General features: G+C 36.7%; 3 protein-coding genes across 5 annotated transcripts; 2 read left to right on the top strand and 1 right to left on the bottom strand.

Annotated features, from left to right (window-relative positions):
• The first annotated feature begins 277 nt into the window (after window positions 1-277).
• LOC109534207 (acyl-CoA Delta-9 desaturase) lies at window positions 278-6,583 on the top strand. The gene is made up of 5 exons (XM_019899787.2): window positions 278-518; window positions 5,306-5,529; window positions 5,584-5,714; window positions 5,767-6,155; window positions 6,218-6,583. The coding sequence occupies exons 2-5, from the start codon at window positions 5,313-5,315 to the stop codon at window positions 6,534-6,536; spliced, it is 1,056 nt and encodes a 351-aa protein (XP_019755346.2). The 5' UTR covers window positions 278-518; window positions 5,306-5,312; the 3' UTR covers window positions 6,537-6,583.
• A 5,150-nt stretch (window positions 6,584-11,733) lies between these two features.
• Window positions 11,734-16,819, top strand: LOC109534209 (UDP-glucosyltransferase 2). 3 transcript variants are annotated; one of them, XM_019899789.2, is made up of 3 exons: window positions 11,734-12,049; window positions 12,177-12,992; window positions 13,062-13,599. In XM_019899789.2, the coding sequence occupies exons 1-3, from the start codon at window positions 11,800-11,802 to the stop codon at window positions 13,562-13,564; spliced, it is 1,569 nt and encodes a 522-aa protein (XP_019755348.2). In that variant the 5' UTR covers window positions 11,734-11,799; the 3' UTR covers window positions 13,565-13,599. The 3 variants fall into 3 exon arrangements, with proteins under 3 accessions (XP_019755348.2, XP_048525689.1, XP_019755347.2); XM_048669732.1 differs by lacking the exons at window positions 12,177-12,992; window positions 13,062-13,599 and adding exons at window positions 15,404-16,219; window positions 16,289-16,819 and having other exon boundaries at window positions 11,750-12,049; XM_019899788.2 differs by lacking the exons at window positions 11,734-12,049; window positions 12,177-12,992; window positions 13,062-13,599 and adding exons at window positions 14,914-15,242; window positions 15,404-16,219; window positions 16,289-16,819.
• Window positions 16,820-18,342: 1,523 nt separating this feature from the next.
• On the bottom strand, window positions 18,343-23,851 carry LOC109534210. The gene is made up of 7 exons (XM_048669823.1): window positions 23,531-23,851; window positions 23,000-23,204; window positions 22,503-22,592; window positions 22,334-22,444; window positions 18,821-18,932; window positions 18,631-18,765; window positions 18,343-18,515 (listed from the first exon to the last, which is right to left on the bottom strand). Exons 1-7 carry the CDS (start codon window positions 23,658-23,660, stop codon window positions 18,444-18,446), a joined length of 855 nt encoding a protein of 284 aa, XP_048525780.1. The 5' UTR covers window positions 23,661-23,851; the 3' UTR covers window positions 18,343-18,443.
• Between the last annotated feature and the right edge of the window lie 1,378 nt (window positions 23,852-25,229).

A 25,229-nucleotide genomic window follows, 5' to 3' on the forward strand; every position in this document is an offset into this window, starting at 1 on the left:
GAATGTGTACCTTTGAGGAAGCTTGAAAAAAGCTGGCGTTCTTTTCCGTTAAATTATCGGAAATTTACTAAACATCCTCAATCTAATTCTAGCTAATGACCGATGCAATAAACAAAAGACTAGAATTCATTAGCATAACAATGGGTTAACTCAAATGTGCGTGGAAATTTGTCCTCTTCTAATCTCTCACGCATCCAAAGTCATCGAACATTAACGTGCATCAAACATCGCGATTGCCTAAATCGCAACAATCATCATCAACATGAGGCTTACATGCGTCAAGTGTGCGATTTATAAATCGGCATCGGACAGATTTAATAAACCCGATGTAGTTTTAGAGCGTCCGGCGCTCGGTACGGTCTCTTAATTAGTTCGAATTCAATTAACATCTCTCACACTCAATCTATATACAGGCTTTGTAGCCTTTGGCACACCTTTAAGAACCAATCGGTGCCAGTTTCAGAGTTTGGATCAATCGGTGCCCAAGGACAGTATTCAGCTTTCCTTCAACTCACTTTGTAAGTGCTTGCCAGATTTTGGCTTCTTGGGGTCTCCAGGGTTTTGTTGTACTCCAAAGTGTGTAGATTATTTTCTGGCCTGAAATGGCAGTCAACCTTCGCAAACCATAACCGTACGAAATTCTCTATTTGGAGCCATTTGCTTGCTGAATATTAAACACGATCGACTGATAGAATGGGGAAGCGTTTGTAGCATTAAATTGGGACTTGAAATAATTTATTATTTAATATAAACATATTTAAAACTCAAAAACTTAGAGAGAACATCAAAGGCACACGTTATGGACCTTTGCTCCAACGTCACTTTAAGTCTCTAAACGCTTTTGTCTAGGCGCGAAATTTCAATGGGAACTGCGCTGATTTTGCTTTTTTGGATGTCGGGCACAGGGAGTCTTTTTAATTTGGGTAACCAAAACATTTTCCAGACCAGCGAAGTTTCGTCAAAGCGCTGAATAACTGGCAAAATCTCCAGATTTTAGGCGTATTGAGTAGTTCTTGGTAATTATTGGGACCTGTTCGATAGAGCTTCTCTCAAATTATCCTGGCCTGGTTACATTTCATCAAAAATTCCTAACCTCTAAAGACATAGACACAAAATATGAAACAGAAACCGTTTATAACGGCTTTTAAATAAAAATTTCCAGAAAATCGTAACCGGTTTGATAAATCTTCTCACAAATTATTCTTGCCTGATTAAATTTCATCAAAAATTCCTAACCTCTAAAGAGATCTAAATAAAAAAATAAAACTGCAACAGTTTAAAACAGCTTATATCTTGGAAATGGTTGAGAATATCTAAATAATCATTAGAACGTTTTCGATACAACGCATTAAGAATTTTCTTTTCCTAAATAAAAATGTTTGCAAAATCGTAACCTTTAAAAAGCTAAGCAAAATTTTAAAAATGTATGAGGGCGCATAAATTTAATAGCTTCTATCTCGCAAACGGTTAAACAAATCTGAAAAATCGTTTGGACATGTTTGATAGAGCGTCTCTAGAGCTTTCCTTATCTTGAAGGTTTATCAGAAATTCCTAACCTCTAAAGAGATTGAACCAAAATATGGAATAAAAACAGTTCGAAACGGCCAATTTTCAGAAATAATTAGGACTTATTTAATACAGGGTTTCGACAATTAGGTTTTCCTAACTGCTTTTAGAAATTCCCAAAATTTGCAGAAATTCCTAACCTTTAAACAGCTTCAAACAAAAATCTCAAAATATATGAGACCTTAGAAGTTCACTAGCTCATATCTCCTAAACGCTCAAAAATATCCCAACAATCAGTAGAACCTTTTTGATAAAGCGTCTCTTGAACTTTTCTAGCGTCACAGATTGATCGTAATTCCTAACCGCTAAAGATGAAGAAACAGACATTTTAAACCGAAACAGCTTAAATCGGCTAATTTTTCAGAAATGGTTGAAAATACCTAAATAATAATTAGAACTTATTTAATACAGGGTTTCGATAATTAGGTTTTCCTAGCTGCTTTTAGAAATTCCCAAAATTTGCAGTAATTCCTAACCTTTAAACAGCTTCAAACAAAAATCTCAAAATATATGAGACCTTAGAAGTTCACTAGCTCATATGCCCTAAACGCTTAAAAATATCCCAACACTCAGTAGAACCTTTTTGATAAAGCGTCTCTTAAACTTTTCTAGCGTCACAGTTTGATCGTAATTCCTAACCTCTAAAGATGAAGGAACAGAAATTTTAAACCGAAACAGCTTAAATCGGCTGACATCTTTGCTGATATGGTTGAAAACACTTGAATAATCGTTAGGACTTTTCTGATAGAGCGTTTTGCAAACTGTCATTTCCTAACTAGTTTTTTAACTTTATAAAAGTCTCAGAAGTTCATAACCTCTAAACGACTACAAATGAAAGTCTAAAAATACATGAGGCCGCAGAAGTTTAAGCTTTTATCTCCTAAACGGTCAAAAATATCTGAAAAATCAATCTTTCCTTTTTGAAAAAGGGTCTTTTGATCTGTCTTGGTCTAATTAAGTTGACTTGATGAGAGAAAGGACAATAAAATCTTCGATTTTTTAAATATCTAAAAATTGCATGTTTTAAATGTAAACCAAGTATCGCTTCTCGCATCGACTGAGCATCTTTAATTACAATGTCCGGCTTTTAATAAGCACGAAAAAATAAGAATTTCCTAGTTGTTAATTAATTTCCGGCCCAAACTGTTAAACATTGGACACCTTGGACCTGTTTTGTAAAATGCTTTTCAATGTGCACTTTTTTTAAAAGGTTTTTCAACCGATTTCATAATTTTGTTTGATCGCATATAATACTCGGAATTCTAAAATTAGACCCGACCAACTTCTAATTTTATTGTCAAAATTGGAAAATTCATATTCAAACTATTCATTTAAGCTTCATATCCAATGCATATGACATCTTTCGAGCGAAATTTGCAATTAAAATTGTTCCCATACTATTAATAGTGGTGTTCAATTCAGTTTAGGTTAAAAGTCGCTATTTGGAGCATTTGTTACACTCTCTAAGTGTGGACAATATAATTGCATTTTTCTCAAAATTGCCGGTTTTCCACTGCAGTCGCGCTGTTAAGCGCTTACTTTTTATGCATGTTTGAAGACCAGTTCAGCTTTTTCTCATCGATATTTTACGTGACCAAATAGCGGAAAGAGCTAATTTTTTTGCTGATAACAGCCCCACCATTCAGTCTACACATGAAACGTTCATAACAATCAATAGAATGACTTTAAGTGGATAATTCGCGAATTTCCATTGACCTCTAAGTAACCGAAAGATCGTCCGATTTTGCTTATGTAATTCAATAATTACCATTATGATATGTTTGATTAACTGTGTATTTATAATTTTTGTTTTCAAAACATCGCTATTTGAAATGTCGCACAGATAAATGCACATTGTGTATTTTATTGCTTAAGTACAGATTTTTCTTATCTTGAATTTGCGATTTCTTTCTGGCGATTTCTAGTCTTCGACTATTTGTATGTTTTTATCACCCATTAGCTAGAAACTCGCTAGTTTTGCTTAACTTCTGAACGAGCTTTTCTTAATAATTTTGTTAATTAATTATGTTTTTCTTGTCCTGGACATTTTTCGTTTTCTGTTTTCTAATGATTATCTGCACAAGATTTTCCCAATAATTTCTTCAAACCTGCCTTGCTTCTTTTAACTTTTACCTGATAATCGTAAGATGTGTATTTGATTTGCTTACTACTATTTAGATTGTTGTTTATCTCAAATTGCTTGTCAGTGACTTTTCTCAATTTTTTCCCAATTTATCGAAGAGTTTCATTACTTTTTACTTTCAGACTTTAGTTTATTGACGCCTTCGCTTTATTTTTTTTTAAATAATTCAACTTTTATTTTTGTCTGAATTGCGTTGCACTGCATTGCACGAATGCATTTTTTATGATCTTCTGTTGTTTTAGTTTGGCCTTTGTCAATGAATTTTTCAAAATGCTGCCTAATTGAGTGGCTTGATAGTTTAATTTTAGCCTTTTTTTAATTATTATTAAATCATTTTTCATATAGCTGATTATATTTTCCATAATAAGAGAAGAGCACGAAACAGAATTTGTGCCTTTAAACCTAGAAGCGAAATAACACAGTGAAGAAGAGTCAAGAAGCCCAAAAAAGATCTTAAAAAAGGTTTATTAACGCTAATATTCATACAGTGTGAGAAGGGAAACTATCGAATAGAGCAATTAAAAAGGAGTCTCCGAAACAACATATAATATTGAAAGTAAACAAGGAAATTACAGCGACTAGTATAAAGGAACGAACGTACCTTTAAGAAAGGCGAAGAGCTGAATAAAAGAGCTGGAATAAAATTTGTTCGATTTTTGTCGCCCTCTTTTTTGCTTTTTTTATTTGCACTTGAATATCTATATAAGATCAATTCCCAATTCTTCTTGTCTCTTTTTCCACATATTATTGCTGCTGTAAACGATTGTCAATTTTCATTTAATGTTTGCTTAAGTGAAATTGAAATCATATTTGCAATTTTGATGCTTCATAATTTTTTGAATTTTAAGAGCATTTTTCTCTCATTTTCCCATTTGTTAGCTGGAAGCTATGTTCTAATTAATGGTCTTCTGCCTACAATTTCTCAATAATTTTGCACGTTTTTTTGTTTGCTGCTGATTATTTTATTTATTTATTTTATTTCTTTCAATCGCGTGCTGGTTATTTTTTATGCAAACCTTTTTTTCCTGGGAAGTTTATCTTGATTTTCGTTCACTGAACAACCGCAAAACGCGGAGAATAAGAGTAAAGGAAAGGAATAAGAGTAAAACATGAGACCATTTAAGACGGTTTGGCACCGGAACAGCAAAGAGCAAACTACTGGAAGCATTGCAGAAGAAAATATCAGACAAAACCAACAACAGTCAAACTTATTAAAGCAGATCCAAACCATGCTTGGAAAGAAGAAACAGCTTATAAGTTAAGAAAGAATAATGAATTAAAAGCATTGAAGGTCACTTTTTCCTAATTACACATTCAATTGCGATATTATCATATCAACTATTATAATGGCGTGATTTTGTTTTCGATTGGCCTTCACATTCGCACGAGTCCATTCGAGGTGCAATTTATGTAATTTTATATTGTCTCGACTGTATTGTAAATTTATTAAAATAAGTTTAATTAGGGAAACTGATGAGTGCGCTAATCAAGCATGTATAAATTGCCACAATTATTGAGTGTTAAGGGGCTTTCTTCGCGGAAAGTGTCCAGTTAGTAGAAGTTTTATGGTGCTTAACATACTTTTTCGCTTACTAGATCGCTGATGGCCCCCAATATCCAATCGGCCCCAACGGGTGTTCTTCAAGAAGGAGATGAAGAAATAATCTCCGTCGTTAAACCCTCGAGAGATGATAAACCCACCCCAAGAAAAATCCAGCTGGTTTGGAGGAACATTATCATCTTCGCCTATCTGCATGCTATTGCTGTTTACGGATTCTATCTCATGCTGACTTCGGCTAGAATATACACTTCTATTTATGGTGAGTTTTTCTGTGTGTTCCAACTTTTCGGGAAATAAAAACGGAATTTTTCAGCCATTATTCTGTATCAAATGGGAGGCTTTGGAGTCACAGCAGGAGCGCATAGGTTGTGGTCGCATCGCGCCTACAAAGCCAAGTGGCCGTTCCGCCTTTTCTTGGCCTTTTGCAACACTTTGGCCTTCGAGGTATTTTTATTAGCTGGTTCGAAAAACACCGCAAAAACATCCTGCTTTTCAGAATTCAGTAATTGAATGGTCCAGAGATCATCGCGTCCACCACAAGTTCTCCGAAACAGACGCTGATCCCCATAATGCAAAGCGAGGTTTCTTCTTTGCCCATATGGGCTGGCTGCTGGTTCGCAAGCACCCGGACGTCATTGAACAGGGGAAGAAACTCGAAATTTCTGATCTTTACGCCGACCCCATCCTCAGGTTCCAGCACAAGTACTACATGCTTCTGATGCCAATTATTTGCTTTGTGCTGCCCGTCCCCATTCCAGTGCTCCTCTGGAACGAAACCTGGCTGAATTCGTTCTGCTTGAATATCTTCAGATACGTCTTCACTCTGCATGCTACGTGGTTGGTCAACTCAGCAGCCCACTTATGGGGACACAGACCTTACGACCAGTCAGTTCTTCTTCCGATTATTATCTCGTGAACCACTCGACATTTTTTTTTCAAAATTCTAGGTTCATAAACCCCTCAGAAAATATCGCGGTATCCATTCTGGCTCTGGGTGAGGGCTGGCACAACTATCACCACACCTTCCCATGGGACTACAAGACTTCTGAGCTGGGAAAGTACTCAGTAAACTTCTCCACCTGTCTAATTGATATGATGGCCAAGATCGGCTTGGCTTATGATCTGAAATCCGTCTCAGAAGACATGATCAAGAAGCGGGTGCTCAGAACAGGCGATGGCACTCATGAGGTGTGGGGCTGGGGAGACAAAGACCAACCTAGAGAAGACCAAAAGGAGGCGGTGATTACACATAGGAAGCTCACGTGATTTACTTCCAATAGATTTTTTTAGAGAAATATATTATTTTTGTGTTATAGTTTTTGATTGATTTTGGATGTAGTTTAGATTAGAATCATTAAGGCGTTTGTGGCTGCTGTCGATTAAGCAATTAACTCGTTGCAGATATTTGCCTCTCTCAATATGTGTTTCTTCTACTTCTGAATTATTTTTAACTGTTTCTAGGTGATTTTTGTTTAGTTTTTCGTAATGTGTTTTTGAGATTTTGTCGATTTATATATTTATTGTTGGAAACCAAACGTTTCCTCTGCTGCGTATTTTAATTTATGTTCCGTTCTCATATTCTTCTCATCAACCATGTTCATCAGTATTTAGTTGAGTATTTTATTTTGATTCTTTAGATTATCAGCAAGTGAAGTGAAGTCAATTTACGTTTGTGTTTTTGTAAAACGTATCTTCATTTTTCTCCCTCTCTTCAATTTCTTTTGCGCTTCATTATCAGATTTGGTTTTTCTTTCAATTGTTTATCGTTCCAGTTTTTCTGTGGCTATCGATTCTGTTGTAAAAAGAAGTCCGTTTTCTCTCTTTCGGGCCATCTCGGTTCTGGCAGTCCAAATTTTTCAGTTTTCTATTGTTTGTGTATAATTTTTGTTTGGTTGCTTAGATTTTTTTAGATTTTTGTATGTTCGCTTTTGCTGTATATTTGCTTTGCTATTAGACTGTTTATCTTTAGTACTTTAATCGTGGTCTGAAATATATTTTTTGTTTTCATACTTTTTGTGTTTTTTGCGTCATTATCGAATGGGGTTCCATACTATTAATTTTTTCTCCTTATTTTCAGCTTGTCAAATTGCGTTGTAAAAATTGACGGTTTTTATTTCTTCTGTTGCGTAATTTCTGCTTTTTTATCTTCTGTCAACCTTCGATTTTTGCTCCATTATCAAATTCAGTTGCTTCTCATCCCATTTAAGCACTGTCTGAATGATTTTCTAATATTATTTCATTCTTTTCTCCTGATTGATCTTCATTCGCTGTAGTCTTCATTAATTGTAGTGATTTTATTTTTTAAATATTTATTTCTTTTATTTCATTGCCACGTGTTTTACCTTATCACCTACTTTAATTACTGTATGAATAATTTAGTCCTATTTTTCACGCTTTTTTCGAATATCTCCTCAAATCCACTTTGTTTCTCGATTGTGGTTTCAATTCACTTGTTTCCTTCTTCAGATTCTTCGTGAGTATCAGCTCAGTCTGTGTTTGCTATTACATAATTTATTTTATATTATTATTATATTTCACTTATTTTTTGTTTTACTTCATTACCAGGTCGTTCGTCTGCTCAACTACTTCAAGCGCTGTATGAATAATTTAGTGTTGTTCTGTTCATTCTTCTGTAGCCTATTTTCGTTCAAATTCATCTTGATCATGGTTTTAGTTCATTTTGCTTGTTTCTTTAGATTTACATTGATTTTCGGACTATTTTCAGCGTAGTTTTTTTTCAAATTCCTCTTGATTCGTGACAGTGGCTTCATTTCATTTGCTTCTTTACTCAGATTTTCTGGGATTTTCGGTTTATTGTTTAGGACTATGAAAAGCAGCTAATTCTTTTTTACTCCTTGCTCTTTTAGCAGTCTGTAATTCTCCTTAATTGTGTGCTTTTTCTTCTTTTGAATTGTTCTTTTTGCTGTCTGATTAATTTTCACTTAAGTCTTCGCCACTATTTTCCTTCTACTGTGTATTTATCTTGTGCTACGTTTATTGCTTTTCCATAGATTTATTTTTTAGTCCTTCAACTATTATCCTCGGTTTCTTTAACTTCAATTGTGCAAGCAGTTTGGGTCCTTTTTCTAGAACGGGCGTCTTTCGACCTAAACTAGGCCTACTCTGACTACTACTATCTACTGAACTTTTGCAGGCGAATTAGTACGTGATTGAAAAAAAGTGTTTCAATGTATTATTCTAATAAATCTCTATTGAAACTATGTACGATTCTAAGTGGTTTGATGACTTAAATGCAAAACGCGCCTTTACAATATCGTATCACATCAAATGAATGGGTCAAATACATTCAGTGGGGTCAAAGATAATCGTTTTTCAGGGACGCAAAGCACTGAAATGCTATTTCCTTTAAAGGCTCTGCAAGGGCGCTTTCACTCTACGAGCACGAAAAATGGATTAAGACCGGTGAGTAAGTAAGTAGTAAGTACCAGCTTCGAGCGCAGGAATTGTCCAGACTGTTCCATGATCGGCCTATGAAACCAATGGAAACAGCCGTTTACTGGATCGAGTACGTGATTAGGAATAAAGGGGCGGAGCATTTGAAGTTAGGATCCCTGAAGTTACGATGGTTTGAATATTACATGGTAGATGTTCTGCTTGTTTTGGTTGGCATTGTTGCTAGTTTGGTTATTGTGTTGGTACTGGCCTTTAAATGGGCGGCTGCTTGGTTTGGGAAGGCTGAAAAAATCAAGCAACAGTAAGAGGATGGGAATAAATTAATTTTTAATCCGTAGACTTTACTTACGCCGATTTTTTTAAGTTACTGTATTTTTCCATCCCAAAAGCAGCTCTACTGTTACTTGCACTTCATTGTTCCCATTTGAGAAGCTTTTGTGGGTCTTCACTTTTCATCCTTATTTACTCTTTCTTTATTAGTTTCTAGGATTATTTTCCTTTTGGGAGTGCTTACTAACTTACTTAATCTTTCCATACCAAAAGAACCCTAGACCTTATCAGGTCTGTAAATGCCTGTCAGTTAAGTTTTTTTTTAAATAAACAAAATTTGAATTATTGAAAATAAAAAAATTATGGACTTGTATATAGAGAATTTTATGGGGAAATCTCAACAGTATTAGTTCAGCAAGTTTTAATCTCGTGATTTTTCTCAATGTTTGCCAAATCATTGAATTTTTGAATCTGTTGCAACGGACTTCGCGTCCCGGTACGCTAGTAATTTTTTTTGATGAAGTGAAGAAGCAATCTTCACTTTATCAGACCTGTTTTTTTCGCAATGTTCTTCGATTATTGCCAAATTTTTAAAATCACAGTTTGCCACTCTACTCTACTAGTTACGTACGTCTACTGTATAAGTTACGTTGTTTTTTCATTTATTATATAAAATGGGGACTGACTACTAGACTTCTTAACAGAGCATTGCATAGAGAAATTTCCTCGATTTTAGGTCGGAAAGTATCGATTCTCTGGTGACTTTCGTTGATTTTTGGTAAATCTTTTAGCTGAACGATTGACTAGATGAACCGTTGCAGCTGACTTCGGGCGTGTTGGAAATTTTTTTTTTTTATTATAACGTAAAATCAAGACAAGACAGAAGGTTTTATGTTAACTATTGGCAAAAGCAATGTTCACGTTATCAGGTCTGAAATTGTCAATTTTCTTTTCAATTTACTTTTTTTGGTACACGATTTTTGGCAAATTGTTTAAATGAAAGTTTGCAGCTCTCCTCTAATTCTGCAGATTAAATTTTATTTCAATTTCTTATTCAAAATGGGGAGTAACGAATAGACCTTATACGAAGCAGTGGCTAGAGAAACCTCCTCTCTCAGGTCACCAATTGTTGATATTCTCGTGATTTGTCTCGATTTTTGGCAAATTTTAAAATAAAAAAAAAATGCACAATTTTTTTCAAAAATTGCTTCCGAAAAATCGAGACTAGCTCAAAGACTGTCTTATAAACCAGTTGAAAGAGCAATCGTCACTTTATGAAGTCTGCTAGTGTCGATTTTTTTTTTAATTTCCTTCGATTTTTGGCATATTTTTAAAATGAGAATTTGCAAGTCTTCACTAATTTTTTAAGTTGACATGTATTTAAATTTATTATTAAAAATTTATTTATAAAAATTTTTGCAATCAGGTAGGAGCAATTAAATTTAACCGCCTCGGTGCGCCGGAAATACAGTTTTTTTTAAGTTTCTTGTATACACTGAACATCAACTAGAAAGCTATTTTATCGACAGTTTAAGAGATCAATCCTTTACTCTATTAGGTCTGCAAGAACTAGTTTTCCCGTAAAGTGTTGTTTCCAATTTTGGCAACTTTTTTAAGTGAAAGTGTGCTGCTCTCCTACATTTCTGCAGATTAACTTTTCTTTAAATTTAAATTATTGAAAATAAAGCCTGACTAGTGGAACTTCTTGCAGAGCATTGCATAGTGGATAGAGAAATCTGCACTCTACCAGGTCGAAGTGTTGATTTTCTGGTGGCTTTCGTCTATTTTTGTAAACATTTTCAAAATGCAAACTTTACTACTTTTAGACCGTTTTAATCAACTTCGCGTATCTGTCCGCAAGAAATACATTTTTTTTTAAATTGGCCTTGCATGAATAATTTAGTCGTGATTCTTTACGCTTTTGGACTCCAAAATTCATGTTGATTCACGATTGTGGTTTCCTTTGGTTTTTAGCTCCTGCAGATTTTTTCACATAATTTTCATTACTGACTGACTGACTTGTTTTCGTTTGGTTCTTCAAACTTTCTTCATGCCATCTTCTCATTATCTAGCAGAATTTTATAATATTCAGAATATCTTTATTTTTATCCAATAAAGTATTTTTTTCCTGCTCTTCTAGCAGTCTGTAATTCCCCCTTTCTTGTGTGCTTTTTTACTTTTAAATTGTTCTTTTTGCTGTCTGATTAATTTTCACTTAACTCTTTACCACTGTCTTCCTTCTACTGTATGTTTATCTTTGTCTACGTTCCTTGCTTTTCCAGCGATTTCTTTTTTAGTTCTTCAACTATCATCCTCGGTTTCTTCATCTTTCGACCAAACTAGGCCCAAATCTACTGAACGTTTGTGTTACAATATCTATATTATTCTAATTGAATTGAAACTATGTATTCTCCATTGAAACTATGTATGATTCTAATTGGTTTGATGATCTAAATGCGAAATGTGACTTTGCATTATAGTATCACATCAAAGGTATCGACCGATTACATTCAATTGGATTAACGATAATCGTTTTCCAGGGACGGAAAGCACTGATATTTAATTTCCTGTGAATGGCGCTACAAGGGCGCTTTCGCGTTTTGAGCAAGTAAGATCGGTCTAATGTGATGTATTACTCTGAATTAACATCGGTGAGCTTAGCGATTATTTTCGCAACTATTGGCGCAGAAAAAGCGGCGATTTTTGCAAAAATTGCGTTTTCCACGCAATATTTCATCTAAATCCCACACTGGCTCCAGTTAGAAATAAAACCTTGGTACTTGAAAATCCCTCTCACAGTTTAAATCTATCAATCTGCTAATTCTAAAATACATTCGGCTTCATAATGCAATTTAAATATTTCGTTTTATCTCTGTGGGTTTCCCACTTGGGAAATGGTGTGGAAAGTGCAAAAGTTCTGGGGATTTTCCCACTGGCCGGCCGCAGCTTGAATATTTTGTACAACAAACTGATGAAGGGGATGGCTGATGCTGGGCACGAAGTCACAGTTATAAGCGCCTACAAGAACAAACTGCCCATAGGAAATGGCTCTTATACGGATGTGATTTTAACAGGTGTCGAAGAAGAATATGAAAGTAGGTTATCGTTAATTGCAAAGGGCGCAATATCATTTTTGTCCAAAGAAGCTCGGCTCGGACGATTTATGTAATAGAGATTTTGAGCGTCCACAAGAAAAACCAAAACTTCTAATAATGTTTTCAGAAATTCTGGAAAATGCCAATTACTTGGAAAGCGCAGAACAGTACCCGATCTGGCAAAGCTACCACTGGCACCTGCTAACCCTGACAATCCTTAACCAAACCTTCACTCATCCAAACGTTCTAAGATTCCTCAAGCAGAGGCACGAATTCGACGCTGTTGTCACTGAATATGGATGGGGCGAAGCCCAGCTGGCCCTATCCAGCTACTATCAGTGCCCCCTGGTGGTGTTGATCAGCGTTGGAGGTGTTAATTCTTGGGTCAACGACATGCTTGGAAACCCCGTCCCCATTTCCTATGTGCCTCACAGCTGGATGTTAGGCGACTTCTCTCAAGGGATGAATCTTCTGGAGCGGCTCCACAACATGCTGTTCTTCCTATATGACCAGTTCCTGGTCAGATTCATCCAGTTTCCAGCCAATGATCGGATTATCCAGTCCTATATGCCCAATGGACCCAAAGCTGCGGATCTCTACCATTCTCCTTCGCTGGTTCTTCTGGGGTCGCATTCCAGTTTTAGGCAATCTACGCCCATGGCGCCCAACATGGTAGAAATTGGAGGCTTTCACATCGATCCTCCTCAACCTCTTCCTAAAGACCTGCAATTGTTTCTGGATGAGGCTCAGGATGGGGCAATTTTCTTCAGCATGGGCTCCCATGTGAAGAGCAAGGACTTCAGTGCGGAAAAGAAGCAGTTAATTATCAACGTATTCGGCAGGCTCAAGCAGCGGGTTTTGTGGAAGTTTGAAGACGATGCTCTGCCTGAAAAGCCCAGTAATGTTATGGTGAGGAAATGGATGCCCCAAATTGACATTCTAGGTGAGCAGCTCGTTGTAATTTCAAACCTCTAGTGTCTTCTATATCCACCCATTTCGTTCTATCTCGTAGCCCATCCGAACATCAAGCTCTTTATCAGCCATGGAGGACATGGGAGTATTCTGGAAGCGCTCTACCATGGAGTCCCGACCCTGATGATTCCAGTTTTCCTTGATCAATTCAACAACGCTTTCCAGTCAGAGAGTCGGGGCTTCGCCTTAAAGCTCTCCTACAGGGACCGCAACTTTACGGAAGAAACGTTCCACGGACTGATCAAGGAAATGCTAATTAATCCCAAGTACCGGCTTCGAGCGCAGGAATTGTCCAGACTGTTCCATGATCGGCCCATGAAACCAATGGAAACAGCCGTTTACTGGATCGAGTACGTGATTAGGAATAAAGGAGCGGAGCATTTGAAGTTAGGATCCCTAAAGTTGAGATGGTTTGAATATTACATGGTAGATGTTCTGCTGGTTTTGGTTGGCATTGTTGCCAGTCTGGTTATTGTGCTGGTACTGGCCTTCAAATGGGCGGGTGCTTGGTTTGGGAGGGCTGGAAAAATCAAGCAGCAGTAAGAGGATGGGAATAAACGAATTTTTAATCCATAGGATTTAGCTGAACGCTCGAAGCTTTTTGAGTTTTTGACTGTGTGTTTTGACTTTTGCTCTTCTTTATCCTTTCTTTGTGGGTTTGTAGGATTTTTACTCAGAGCAATCTTTGTAAGTTACTGCATTTTTTCATCTCAAAAGAAGGTTTACTGCTACTTGCGCTTCATTGTTCCTCTTTGAGAAGCTTTCGTGAGTCTTTCCTTTTCTTCCCCATTGCTCTTTTTTTATTAGATTATAGGATTCTTTACCTTTTGGTAGTTCTTAGTAACTTACTTAATGTTTCTATACCAAAAGAACCCTAGACTTTACCAGGTCAGTACATGCATGTCAGTTAATTTTTAAAAAAATTTTAACCAAAATTTAATTTATAACAATAAAAAATTAGTAGACTTTTATACAGGGTGTCGCAATAAGGATGGTAAGCGGCTGTATCTTGGAAAGTATGTGTTGTAGAGTGATCGGAAAAAAAATTAATAACAAACTTGAAGAAAAGAATTAGCTGGAAATTATTTTGAAATTTCTCAGATGACCACTAGATGTCGCAATTGCCAACGGTATTTTAAAAAGTCGATTTTATACAGAAATTGTCCCGATAAGTGAAACATCTAGTAAGTTTAGTCAAAAGATCATAAAAAACCGTACTACTTTCCTAATAAACTTTTTTCCTAACTTGTCAAATAAAGGGTGGGGGAGAGTCAAACCACTTAATTCAAAGAAACCTGTAACTCCGAAACGGCCTGACCGATTTCAAAGTGTTTACTATCAATTGAAAGAGCAATAAAAACTCTACAATATGTTATATTAAATCAATCTTAATCAGTTTCGAAAAATCCGCTGTTTGAAAAAAATAATTTGTTTTAGTTTTTCACAAAAATTTCAAATACTTCCCTCAAGTTATTCTACACGCATTCGAAGGCACAGGAAAAAATGAACTAAACCGCAAAGACCGCATCTTAAAATAATTTCTGGAATCTATTTAATACTTGAAAATAATAAATGTTGCCTAATTCAAATAATTAAAGTTTAATTAAAATTCTAAGATATCGGTCGAATACGTTCAATTGGATCAAAGATAATCGTTCTCCAGGGACGGAAAGCACTAAAATTAAATTTTCTTGAAAGGCTCTACAAGGGCGCTTTCACGTTTTGAGCAAGAAAGATGGGTCTAATGTTATGTAACATTCTGGATTAATATCGATGAGCTTAGCAATGATTTTCGCAATTATTGACGCAGAAATAGCGGGGATTCTTGAAAAATTTGTGTTTTCTACGCAATATTTCATCTAGTTAAATCCCACACTGGCTCAACTTAGAAATAAAATTTTGGTACTTCAAATTTCCTCTCACGGTTTAAATAAATCAATTGGTTAGTTCTAAAATTCAATCTGCTCCATAATGCTGTTTAAATTTTTCGTTATATCCTTGTGGGTTTTCCACTTGGAAAATGGTGCGGAAAGTGCGAAAGTACTGGGGATTTTCCCATTGGCCGGCCGCAGCTTGAATATTTTGTACAACAAACTGATGAAGGGGATGGCTGATGCTGGACACGAAGTCACAGTTATAAGCGCCTACAAGAATAAACTGCCCATTGAAAATGGCTCTTATACGGATGTGATTTTAACCGGTTTCGAAGAAGAATATGAAAGTAGGTCTACTTAGGTTAATTCCAAAGTGCGCAATACAATTTCTGTCGAGACAAGCTCAGCTCGGACGACTTATGTAATAGCGAGGTTAATAGTTTGATGTAGGAAACTGAGGATTTTGAGCCTCCAAAAGAAAAACCAAAACTTCTAAAATTATTTTCAGAAATTCTGGAAAATGCCAAATACCTGGAAACCGCAGAACAGTACCCGATCTGGCAAAGCTACCACATGCACCAGCTAAACCTGATGATCGATAACCAAACCTTCTCTCACCCAAACGTTCTAAGATTCCTCAAGGAGAGGCACGAATTCGATGCTGTTGTCACTGAATATGCATGGGGCGAAGCCCAGCTGGCCCTATCCAGCTACTATCAGTGCCCCCTGGTGGTGTTGATCAGCGTTGGAGGCGTTAATTCTTGGGTTAACGACATGCTTGGAAACCCCGTCCCCATTTCCTATGTGCCTCACAGCTGGATGTTGGGCGACTTCTCTCAAGGGATGAATCTTCTGGAGCGGCTCCATAACATGCTGTTCTTCCTATATGACCAGTTTCTGATCAGATTCATCCAGTTTCCAGCCAACGATCGGATTATCCAGTCCTATATGCCCAATGGACCCAAAGCTGCGGATCTCTACCATTCTCCTTCGCTGGTTCTTCTGGGGTCGCATTCCAGTTTTAGGCAATCTACGCCCATGGCGCCCAACATGGTAGAAATTGGAGGCTTTCACATCGATCCTCCTCAACCTCTTCCTAAAGACCTGCAATTGTTTCTGGATGAGGCTCAGGATGGGGCAATTTTCTTCAGCATGGGCTCCCATGTGAAGAGCAAGGACTTCAGTGCGGAAAAGAAGCAGTTAATTATCAACGTATTCGGCAGGCTCAAGCAGCGGGTTTTGTGGAAGTTTGAAGACGATGCTCTGCCTGAAAAGCCCAGTAATGTTATGGTGAGGAAATGGATGCCCCAAATTGACATTCTAGGTGAGCAGCTCGTTGTAATTTCAAACCTCTAGTGTCTTCTATATCCACCCATTTCGTTCTATCTCGTAGCCCATCCGAACATCAAGCTCTTTATCAGCCATGGAGGACATGGGAGTATTCTGGAAGCGCTCTACCATGGAGTCCCGACCCTGATGATTCCAGTTTTCCTTGATCAATTCAACAACGCTTTCCAGTCAGAGAGTCGGGGCTTCGCCTTAAAGCTCTCCTACAGGGACCGCAACTTTACCGAAGAAACGTTCCACGGACTGATCAAGGAAATGCTGATTAATCCCAAGTACCAGCTTCGAGCGCAGGAATTATCCAGACTGTTTCATGATCGGCCCATGAAACCAATGGAAACAGCCGTTTACTGGATCGAGTACGTGATTAGGAATAAAGGAGCGGAGCATTTCAAGTTAGGATCCCTGAAGTTGGGATGGTTTGAATATTGCATGGTAGATGTTCTGCTAGTTTTGGTTGGCATTGTTGCCAGTTTGGTTATTGTGTTGGTACTGGCCTTTAAATGGGCGATTGCTTGGTTTGGGCGGGCTGGAAAAATTAAGCAACAGTAAGAGGATTGCAATAAATTAATTTTTAATCCGTAGACTTTAGCTGAACGTTCGAAGCTGTTTGAGTTTTTGACTCTGTGTTTTGACTTTTACTCTTCGTTATTCCTTCTTTGTTAGTTTTGTAGGATTTTTACTTAGGGCGATCTTTTTAAGTTACTGCATTTTTGCATCTCAAAAGCAGCTCTACTGTTACTTACACTTCATTATTTCCATTTGAGAAGCTTTTGTAGGACTTCACTTATCTTCCTCATTGCTCTTTCTTTATTAGTTTCTAGGATAATTAGAGAGTTTGATAGAGAAATTTCAACAGTGTTAGGTCAAGAAGTGTCGATTCTCTCGTGATTTTTCTCAATTTTTGGCCAAGTTTTAAAGTAGAACATTGACTAGATTTGATAGTTGCAACGGACTTCGGGTACGGGTACTAATTTTTGTTCCAAAATTCCTTACGTAAAATTAAGACTAGCTGGAATTTCAGACCATTCGGACGAGCAAACTTATTTATGCAAAATGGGGACTGACTGGTAGACTTCTTTACAGCACTTTCGTCGATTTTCGGCAAATTTTTAAAGCGAAAGATTGACTTGGTTTTACTTAGTTGTAATTGACTTCGCGTCTCCGCGCACTGAGAATATATTTGTCTAAAATTTCTTGCACAAACTGAAAACCAGTTAAAAGGCTACTATATTCATCGTTTTTTAACCTGTGTTAATAATTTTGCGATGTTCTTCTTAAGAAATTTTACTTTTCACTTTTCTCTTTCATTCTTGCTTCTATTTTCATTACGTTTTCTCTGATAATTTGCACGACCATTTTTCTTTAGAAATTCTTAGTAAGTTATTAAATGTTTTCATTTAAAAGAGGTTGTATTGCTGCATGCAGTTCCAGTTTCCATTTTGGAAGCTTTGCTCTTCAATAACCTCTTATTTCTTGCTTGTTCTACAATTATGAATCATCAGTTTTAAATTAGTCAAAGATGCAGCTTTTTTATCCGTTGTTAAATTTTGTTTCTCACCAGAAATTTTCTTTCAGTTTTAGCAGCTGTAAAGTTTTCACCAGATTCCTTAAGAATCCTGTGAAAAAAGTGTTTTTGAACCTTTTTTTCACTATTATCAGTTAATGGAGCTAACTTAATTGAAATCGCATGATTTTTTATTGGATTTTTATATTTTTCTACAAAACTTGTGACAATTCTATTTTAGTAAATCTAAGGACTAGCATGAACATTTCTGCAAGTCGAATGGGGGTCTTTCACTAACATCTACCTAACGGTTATCCCTTGATGTCCTCTATTCTACATGTTAATCCACTTAATTCCCAAGCAAGTTTGGTGCTTTATACAGTATGTTCCACATATAATGGTCAACTCAAAGCTTGCATGCAAAATACCCATTATTATTGCAAATTTGGCAAATCAAAGACTAGCAATTAACTGGTCTGTGTCCCATTTGTCCAATATGGGTGTCAGAAAATTTGGCAAGAGCTCGAGCTTTTTACTGCAATAAATAATCGATTTTAAGTTCACGGTTGCTTAAGCCATTACTGCACTTAATATACATGGAGCACGAGTTTAACCGCACGTTTTTTTTGGCACTGTTCTTGACACCGTTGATGGATTTTCTTGGGTTGGTTTCGTCGAAAAGCCATCAAAATTCCAGCTAAACTATCACGTTGAACAATCGCTTCGCAAAGTTCACGATGGTGGCATTTTCCAGGATCCTGTTGATGTACTGGAATAAAAGCAACAGAGTAATTTTGGAACGCTATCTTTCATTGTTTTGACCTTTTCAACCAAAGGTGTTGATTAGATTTGGGATGTCAAGGTTATTCTAATATGTACTGCACCTTTTTAATTTGTTCTTCTACCGAAGGTTTGATTTCCGGCCAAAGAATATCCAGAGCTTCTGGCGCCATGCGGGAAATCACCTTGTTGATTACATCTCCAGTCTCTTTGTCTTTGAGTAGATTGTCGAATTGGTTCTAAGTGCGAGAAAATCACTTAAATTTCACTGGGGTATTTTTTTATGTCACTCACCTCCAACTTGCCCAGTTTAATGTCTATACTCAGCTTTTCCACTCTCAGTTTGGCCGGGAGAGTGAATTTTAGGATTGTGGAGGTTCCCAGCTTTAAATCTTGCATGTTTAACCTGAGCAAAAAGCAAAGTAAAGTACTAAAGTAAAAATTGCTGCTTTTGACAATCTAGATGAATATTAGGTAAATGTGAATATTTGGAGATAAGAAAAAGGGTAAAAGGGTTTTCTTCAGTTTTGCGCGTCTATCTTATTAGAGTCTAGGACCTGTTGATGAAACCTAGTTAGTAAAACCAGCTTGAGCTCTATCGATAAGGTTCTAAACCTTTTCCAGACATTCTTGCTTTGCCTCAAAAAGTTCCAACTTCCAATATAGAGCAAGCAGGCATTTGAAACTTTCACAGTCCATAGAAGACCGGATTTTTTGTTCAAAAACACTCTTTGCTTTTTGAGAACTTGAGGATCTTAAAATCTCAGAGTCCGTAGACGAACGTTGAGGCTCAACATTTGGAAAATGTCGACTAAATAGCCTTAATCCCTGATTTTTTTCGACTTGGTAAAGTTGTCATCAAATTGGCCGTATTTGCCCAAAAGCACTCTTCGCTTCAAAAAATACGAATTTCCAATCTAGTGCAGCCACACATTTAAAACTTTCCCCGTCCATAGAAGGCAGTGAAAGCTCAAAATACTGCAAATTTCGCTCAAATCGCCTTAATCCCCGATTTTTGCCGATTTTAGAAAACTTAGCATTAAAATAGGTGTTTTCGCTCAAAAGCACGGTTTGCTTTAAAACAATTCCAACTTCCAATCTATAGGAACCGGAAACTTGAAACTTTCGCAGTCTATAAACGACAGCTGAAGCTCAAAATATGGAAACTTTCGCTCAAATTGCCTTAGTCTCCGATTTTTGCCGACTTGGAAAACTTAGCATAAAAATAGATAAGAATTGATATTTTTGCTCAAGAGTCTTTTTGCTTTAAAAAAATCTCAACTTTCAATCTAGAACAAGCAGAAACTTGAAACTTTAATAGTCCATAAAAGACAATTGAGGCTCAACATACTGCAAATATTACCCAAATCGCCTTAATCCCTGATTTTTAGCATTTTTAGCAAAAAGTTGACGCAAAAATGGGCGTTTTCGCCCCAAAGCACTCTTTGCTTCAAAAAAATCCGAACTTCCAATCTAGAGCAAGTAGACACTTGAAACTTTCCTTGTCCTTATAGGGTAGTTGAAGTTCAAAATTCTGAAAATTTCCCCCAAATCACCCAAATTAATTTTCTATTTTTGCCGACTTGGAAAACTTAGCAATAAAATGGCTGTTTTTGCTCAAATGCACTCTTTGCGCCAAAAAAATCCCAACTTCCAATCTAGCGCAAGCAGAAACTTGAAACTTTCACAGTCCATCAAAGACAGTTGGAGCTCAAAATACGGAAAATATGACCCTAATCACCTTAATCCCTGATTTTTGGCGACTTGGTAAAGTTGGTATAAAAATGGGCGTTTTTCCTTGGAAAGTGCTTTTAGGCACAACTAGATCAAGCAGATCAATGAATCCAATCTAGATCAAGCAGACATATGAAACTTTCACAGTCCATAAAAGACAGTTGACGCTAAACACACCAATCCTTAATCCCCTATTTTTGAGGACTTGGAAAACTTAGCAAAAAAATGGTCGTTTTCCCTCAAAAGCCCTCTTTGCATCAAAAAAATTCAAACTTCAAAATACAATAGAGCAAAAAAACACTTGAAACTTTTTCAGTCCATAAAAAACAGTCGAAGCTTAAAATACTAAAAAGATGACCCAAATCGCCGTAATCCCTGATTTTTGGCGACTTGGTAAAATTGGCATGAAAATGGGCGTTTTTGCCCAAAAGCACTATTTGCTCTCTAACTAAATCTCAGTCCATAGAAGAACGTCGAGGCTCAAAATTGGGAAAATGTGGCCCAAATTGCCTTAATTCCTGATTTTTGCCGACTTCGAAAACTTAGCATTAAAATGGGTACTTTCGCTCAAAAGCGCTCAGCAGTGAGCAAAAGCAAGCAGAAACTTGAAACTTTCACAGTCCATAAAAGACAGTTCAGGCTCAACATGCTGGAAATATTACTCAAATCACCTTAATCCCTAATTTTTGGCTTCTTGGTAAAGCTGGCATAAAATTGGGCGTTCTTGCCCAAGAACACTATTTGCTTGAAAAAATCCCAACTTCCAATCTACGTATTGAATTTGAGATTTGAAAGTGAGCAGTAGAGAGTAGAGTAGCAGACATTTGAATGTATCACAGTCCATAAAAGACAGCTGACACTCAAAATACTAAAAATATTACTAAAAGCCCCTAAACTCCTGATTTTTGCCGACCGGGAAAACTTAGCAGAAAAATGGGTGGTTTTGCCCAAAAGCACTATTTGCTTCAAAAAATTCTAACTGACTTAAAAATTTATAATTTCCGGTCATTTTTATTCTCCAAGTAAGGAGCAGAAGAATTCGATATATTCAGCTTTGATGAATGAAAGTTGGCCCAACTCTCTAAACAGTCGGAAAATGCATCTCTTCTTCAAAAGTCAAACTGGTTGCACTTACGTTCCTGCTTCGGGTAAATTTTTTAAGGCTTAGGAAAAAATGTAATGTTTTATCGGCCCATTTGTAAGCAAAAAAGGAACTTACAATCCAAAAAATTACATTAATTTCCACACTTTTACTACATTTCAAGAAACACATCATCAAAGTTACAAAATTTTCTTTGTAAATCCATAGAAAGCAAATCTTACACGTAAATAAAAAATGGTGCAGAAATGGCACGAAAATTGTCTAAAAAACCAGTCACTTCCGAGCTAACACTTCATTTCCAGATAACTAATTACTTTTCCAAACTACAAAAAAGTCGAAATCTTTACTACGTTTAGAAGCCAAGTGACCCTAAATAATTTGAGAGTTTTATTAAACTCGTCTAGAAACCTGATTTTCGGTATTACTATAAATATCCATTTTGAGACTGATAATTCGGTCTTAAAATGAATATTTAAACCCTCTCCTTTAAAAATTTCTATCTTCCACACTAAGTCAAGTACGTACTTAAAAGTTTCACATTATTTTGAGGACACTTGGCTCTAACGATGTTCAAAATTTCATGAATATGGCCCGATTCCTGATTGTTTGCAGCTTAGAAAATGCGCGTCTCCCAAATTAGTCAATACCAGTTCAATATCGGATGAGGTTACTAAACTGCGCTCTCACATTTAAAAATTCTACGTTATGAAACAAACGCAAGTAACAATTTGAAATTTTAGAAACCGCTCACAAAGAGCCATAGTTTCTGGATATTGCCGAGATAAGCATCAGAAGCAATCGAAATAGTCAGTTTTGAGGGATGAAAAATGGTCCAACACTCTACACAGTCTTACGCAAAACTCTTGAAAATTCAACAGCCAAAAGACCCATTTGGAAATCAAGAAGAAGATTTCGCTTTCACTAAGTGACTAAGAAAAAACAACTTTTCACTAATTGTGGGTAGAACTTACCAAAATGGACCATCCCCATAAATAACAAAGCCTCTGCCGACTTTTCCATCAATTTTGTAATTCCCGGTCACCTTGATGTAGGGGAACGTCAGGTTTAAATCCAATTTAAACCTGCAAGCGGAAAACTGGCATTAGCTGGTTTACAACAGACCAAATGTTGGTATTTTACCTAAACTGGCCCAAATCGGTAAACCGCTCTTTGTCCACCTGAAATTTCGATATGTGCTTGATTGTCAGGTTCTCGGCTTTCCCTTTTAATCTGCAACAAACCGTTACCTAATGTTTATTATTGTTATTTTGCAAATTGATCGGTTTCTGCCACAAAGTCGACTGGGTTGAGCCAATTGTTTATTACTAGTGGTTTTTTACATTAAATTTAATCAATGGCGACCCAAACGAAAAAATCAAATGCTGAAAAATCTGGTGGGTGTGGAGGCCATTTGGCCAATAGCTCTAATGGTTTGAGTCCAAGAGCGGACCATTCTGACTAATCGGAGAAACTTTCCACAACCTTTTGAACCATTAATAGGCATCAATCATCAGTAATTATCCAGGCGTTTTGTGCAACATGAAATGTGGAACTTATCGTAAACACTTTGAAAGTCATTTGGACAACATCTAATAATCATTCGCGACTAAGTAGATTAGTTAGTACACACCACTCACCTGGCAGCTTCATGGTTGACATCGAAATCGACTTTATTCACATGCAAAGGATCCAGCACTGGAATGTTCAGCTCCGGGATGCCTCTGAGGATGATGCCTCGAAACTCCTCCAATAGAGCTCTCAATCGGTCCTCAACGCGGCCAAAAGTGTTGATCACTCGATCGACTGCTCTGCCTACGAAGTTGACACTGCCTCTAATAATGCCTGCAGAAGAAGTGGATTTTTTCGCATTAATAGTTGACAGGAGTTTTTTGCCAATCTATTGTCCAATGAAACAGGCAATTAGCTTGTTAAAGTACATATTGCGCAATTAAGATATTTTAATTATTGCGCGGTTGTACTATAAAATACAAACTATTTGCATGGAATTGATATAAGCCGAGGATATCGGTTCGTTCCATTAAGGCAAAGTGAAGGAAATTTGATTTTATTTGCGTCTTATTCGGTTCGCATTTTAATTTTTGATTAGATTTTACATACACAGATTGATGTCAATCAATGCCTGATTTTTTTTTACTTGATTTACTCACCGAAAGTCGTATTGGACACTCTATTTAGAATGTCAGCGACTCGAGGCACTCTGATATCAAAGGACAACTGTCCCTGTCCGAAACTGACCAAACACGCTAGAAAAATGGACAAACCCGTTAAACTTTTCATGATGATTTTTTCGGCTTGTACAGGAACACGCGACCACTTTCTCCCGGTTTTTTCTTCCGGCTTAGGTCACATAGTGAATGATGTAAGAGTTGACACTGAAGAACGCGCAACAAGCCGCCCGGGTACCAAGCAAAGTGGTAAATGGTACCGGACAAGCGCGCGTCGGTATTTTTGTAGTAAATGGGGTTTTGTTCAAGTGCAAGCGCGCATTGATAGAATATTAATTCGATACAAGGTGTCCTAGACAGATTTTTTTTTAATCGCGATTTTTACTGGAAAATTATTTTGAAAAATTGTAATTTTTATTGCAGGTTGTTTCTTCAAACAGCTCCAAAAGTTACCTATTTTTTTTGTTAATTGCTTTCTCTTCTGGGGCTAAAGCTGACTTAAATTGGCTTAAAAATATCAGCTTCTGGTATGCTTTTCCATTTCTCTCTTCTCCTAGAGGAGGCCCTGAAACAAGTCCGTTAATTTTTGATTCAGTAGCTCGTAAATGATTTCAAAAATTGTAAACCACCAATTTTACTAATGATTCTTAAGAACTGGTAATTTAGAATGCCATAAAATCCAGGTTTTTACTGCGTTTGCCAGGACCAGGAACAATAGTCTATAGGAAGTAAATTATATTCTAAAGTCAGAAAGCGCTGGAAGTTAAACAGTCGCGGCAGGAAATTACAGGCAAGCTTCTGCTAAACTTAAAGCCAAGCTTCTGCTTCATTTTTGAACGGTTAGAAAAATAACTCAACAATTTGGTTTTCTAGTATATAGGCAATGAAAGGAAGCTCACAAACCAAGAAAATACGAATTGGCTTTGGCAAGTTTCAGGCAAAATTGCATTCACTTCGAGACTTTTACTTCATTTCCAGATTATACATATAATCTAAGTTAAAGGCCATTTTGGTCGCAAACCAGAGCGCGGCAAAAGCTGAACATTTTTGCAAAGAAAGGTGTAGGAACGGCAGGAAGACGGACGAAAAATACACTAAAATCAGAGCTACGGCTTCATTTTTTACTATGTTTAGAAAACACTTGACCCTATTAAAGCTGAGAGTTTTAGAGAAATTGACCAAAACCCTAATTTTTGCCAGCTTAGTAAATGTGCGTCCTAAAGTGAGTAAATCTCCAGTTCAATAATCTTTAAGTTTACTTAATTACGCTCTCTCTTTAAAAAATCGTATTTTCTAAACTAAGCAGCAATTGGAAATTTTCCCGCTGGATAAAAGACATTTGATCCTAAAGATGCTGAAAGTTTCATGAAAATTGCGAAAAATCCTCCTTTTTACCAGCTTAGGAAATGTGGGTCGTATAACGGATGTTTTTATTCAACTGCGTTTCCACCTTTAAAAATTTGCCACTTCTAGACTGAAGCAAGTATGAATTTGAAATTTTGATCATTTTTAGAAGACACTTGACTGTAGAGATGCTGAGTGTTTCATAAACTTTATCCGAAGTTTACGCCAGTTTAGTAAAAATCGTTGTACCAAAATTTTACTCAACTGCGCTCTTCTATTTAAAAAATCGGATCTTCCATACCAAAGATAGTAGCAACTTGAAAAGTTCACCGTTTTT

This window comes from Dendroctonus ponderosae, unplaced genomic scaffold (assembly GCF_020466585.1).
Source record: "Dendroctonus ponderosae isolate FM_Combo_2020 unplaced genomic scaffold, Dpon_F_20191213v2 Dpon_F_20191213_1, whole genome shotgun sequence".
Taxonomy (NCBI): Eukaryota; Metazoa; Arthropoda; class Insecta; order Coleoptera; family Curculionidae; genus Dendroctonus; species Dendroctonus ponderosae.

Excerpts from the sequence above, each read along its gene's own strand:
- LOC109534207 (XM_019899787.2), top strand. The coding sequence starts at position 5,313 with ATGGCCCCCAATATCCAATCGGCCCCAACGGGTGTTCTTCAAGAAGGA. Across the intron at positions 5,715-5,766 it reads GCAACACTTTGGCCTTCGAG|AATTCAGTAATTGAATGGTC; the intron begins GTATTTTTATTA and ends CCTGCTTTTCAG. Across the intron at positions 6,156-6,217 it reads GGACACAGACCTTACGACCA|GTTCATAAACCCCTCAGAAA; the intron begins GTCAGTTCTTCT and ends TCAAAATTCTAG.
- LOC109534209 (XM_019899789.2), top strand. The coding sequence starts at position 11,800 with ATGCAATTTAAATATTTCGTTTTATCTCTGTGGGTTTCCCACTTGGGA. Across the intron at positions 12,050-12,176 it reads TGTCGAAGAAGAATATGAAA|AAATTCTGGAAAATGCCAAT; the intron begins GTAGGTTATCGT and ends TAATGTTTTCAG. Across the intron at positions 12,993-13,061 it reads GCCCCAAATTGACATTCTAG|CCCATCCGAACATCAAGCTC; the intron begins GTGAGCAGCTCG and ends TCTATCTCGTAG.
- LOC109534210 (XM_048669823.1), bottom strand. The coding sequence starts at position 23,660 with ATGAAAAGTTTAACGGGTTTGTCCATTTTTCTAGCGTGTTTGGTCAGT. Across the intron at positions 18,933-22,333 it reads TATGGGGATGGTCCATTTTG|GTTAAACATGCAAGATTTAA; the intron begins GTAAGTTCTACC and ends CTTTTTGCTCAG. Across the intron at positions 18,766-18,820 it reads TTAAACTGGGCAAGTTGGAG|AACCAATTCGACAATCTACT; the intron begins GTGAGTGACATA and ends TCTCGCACTTAG.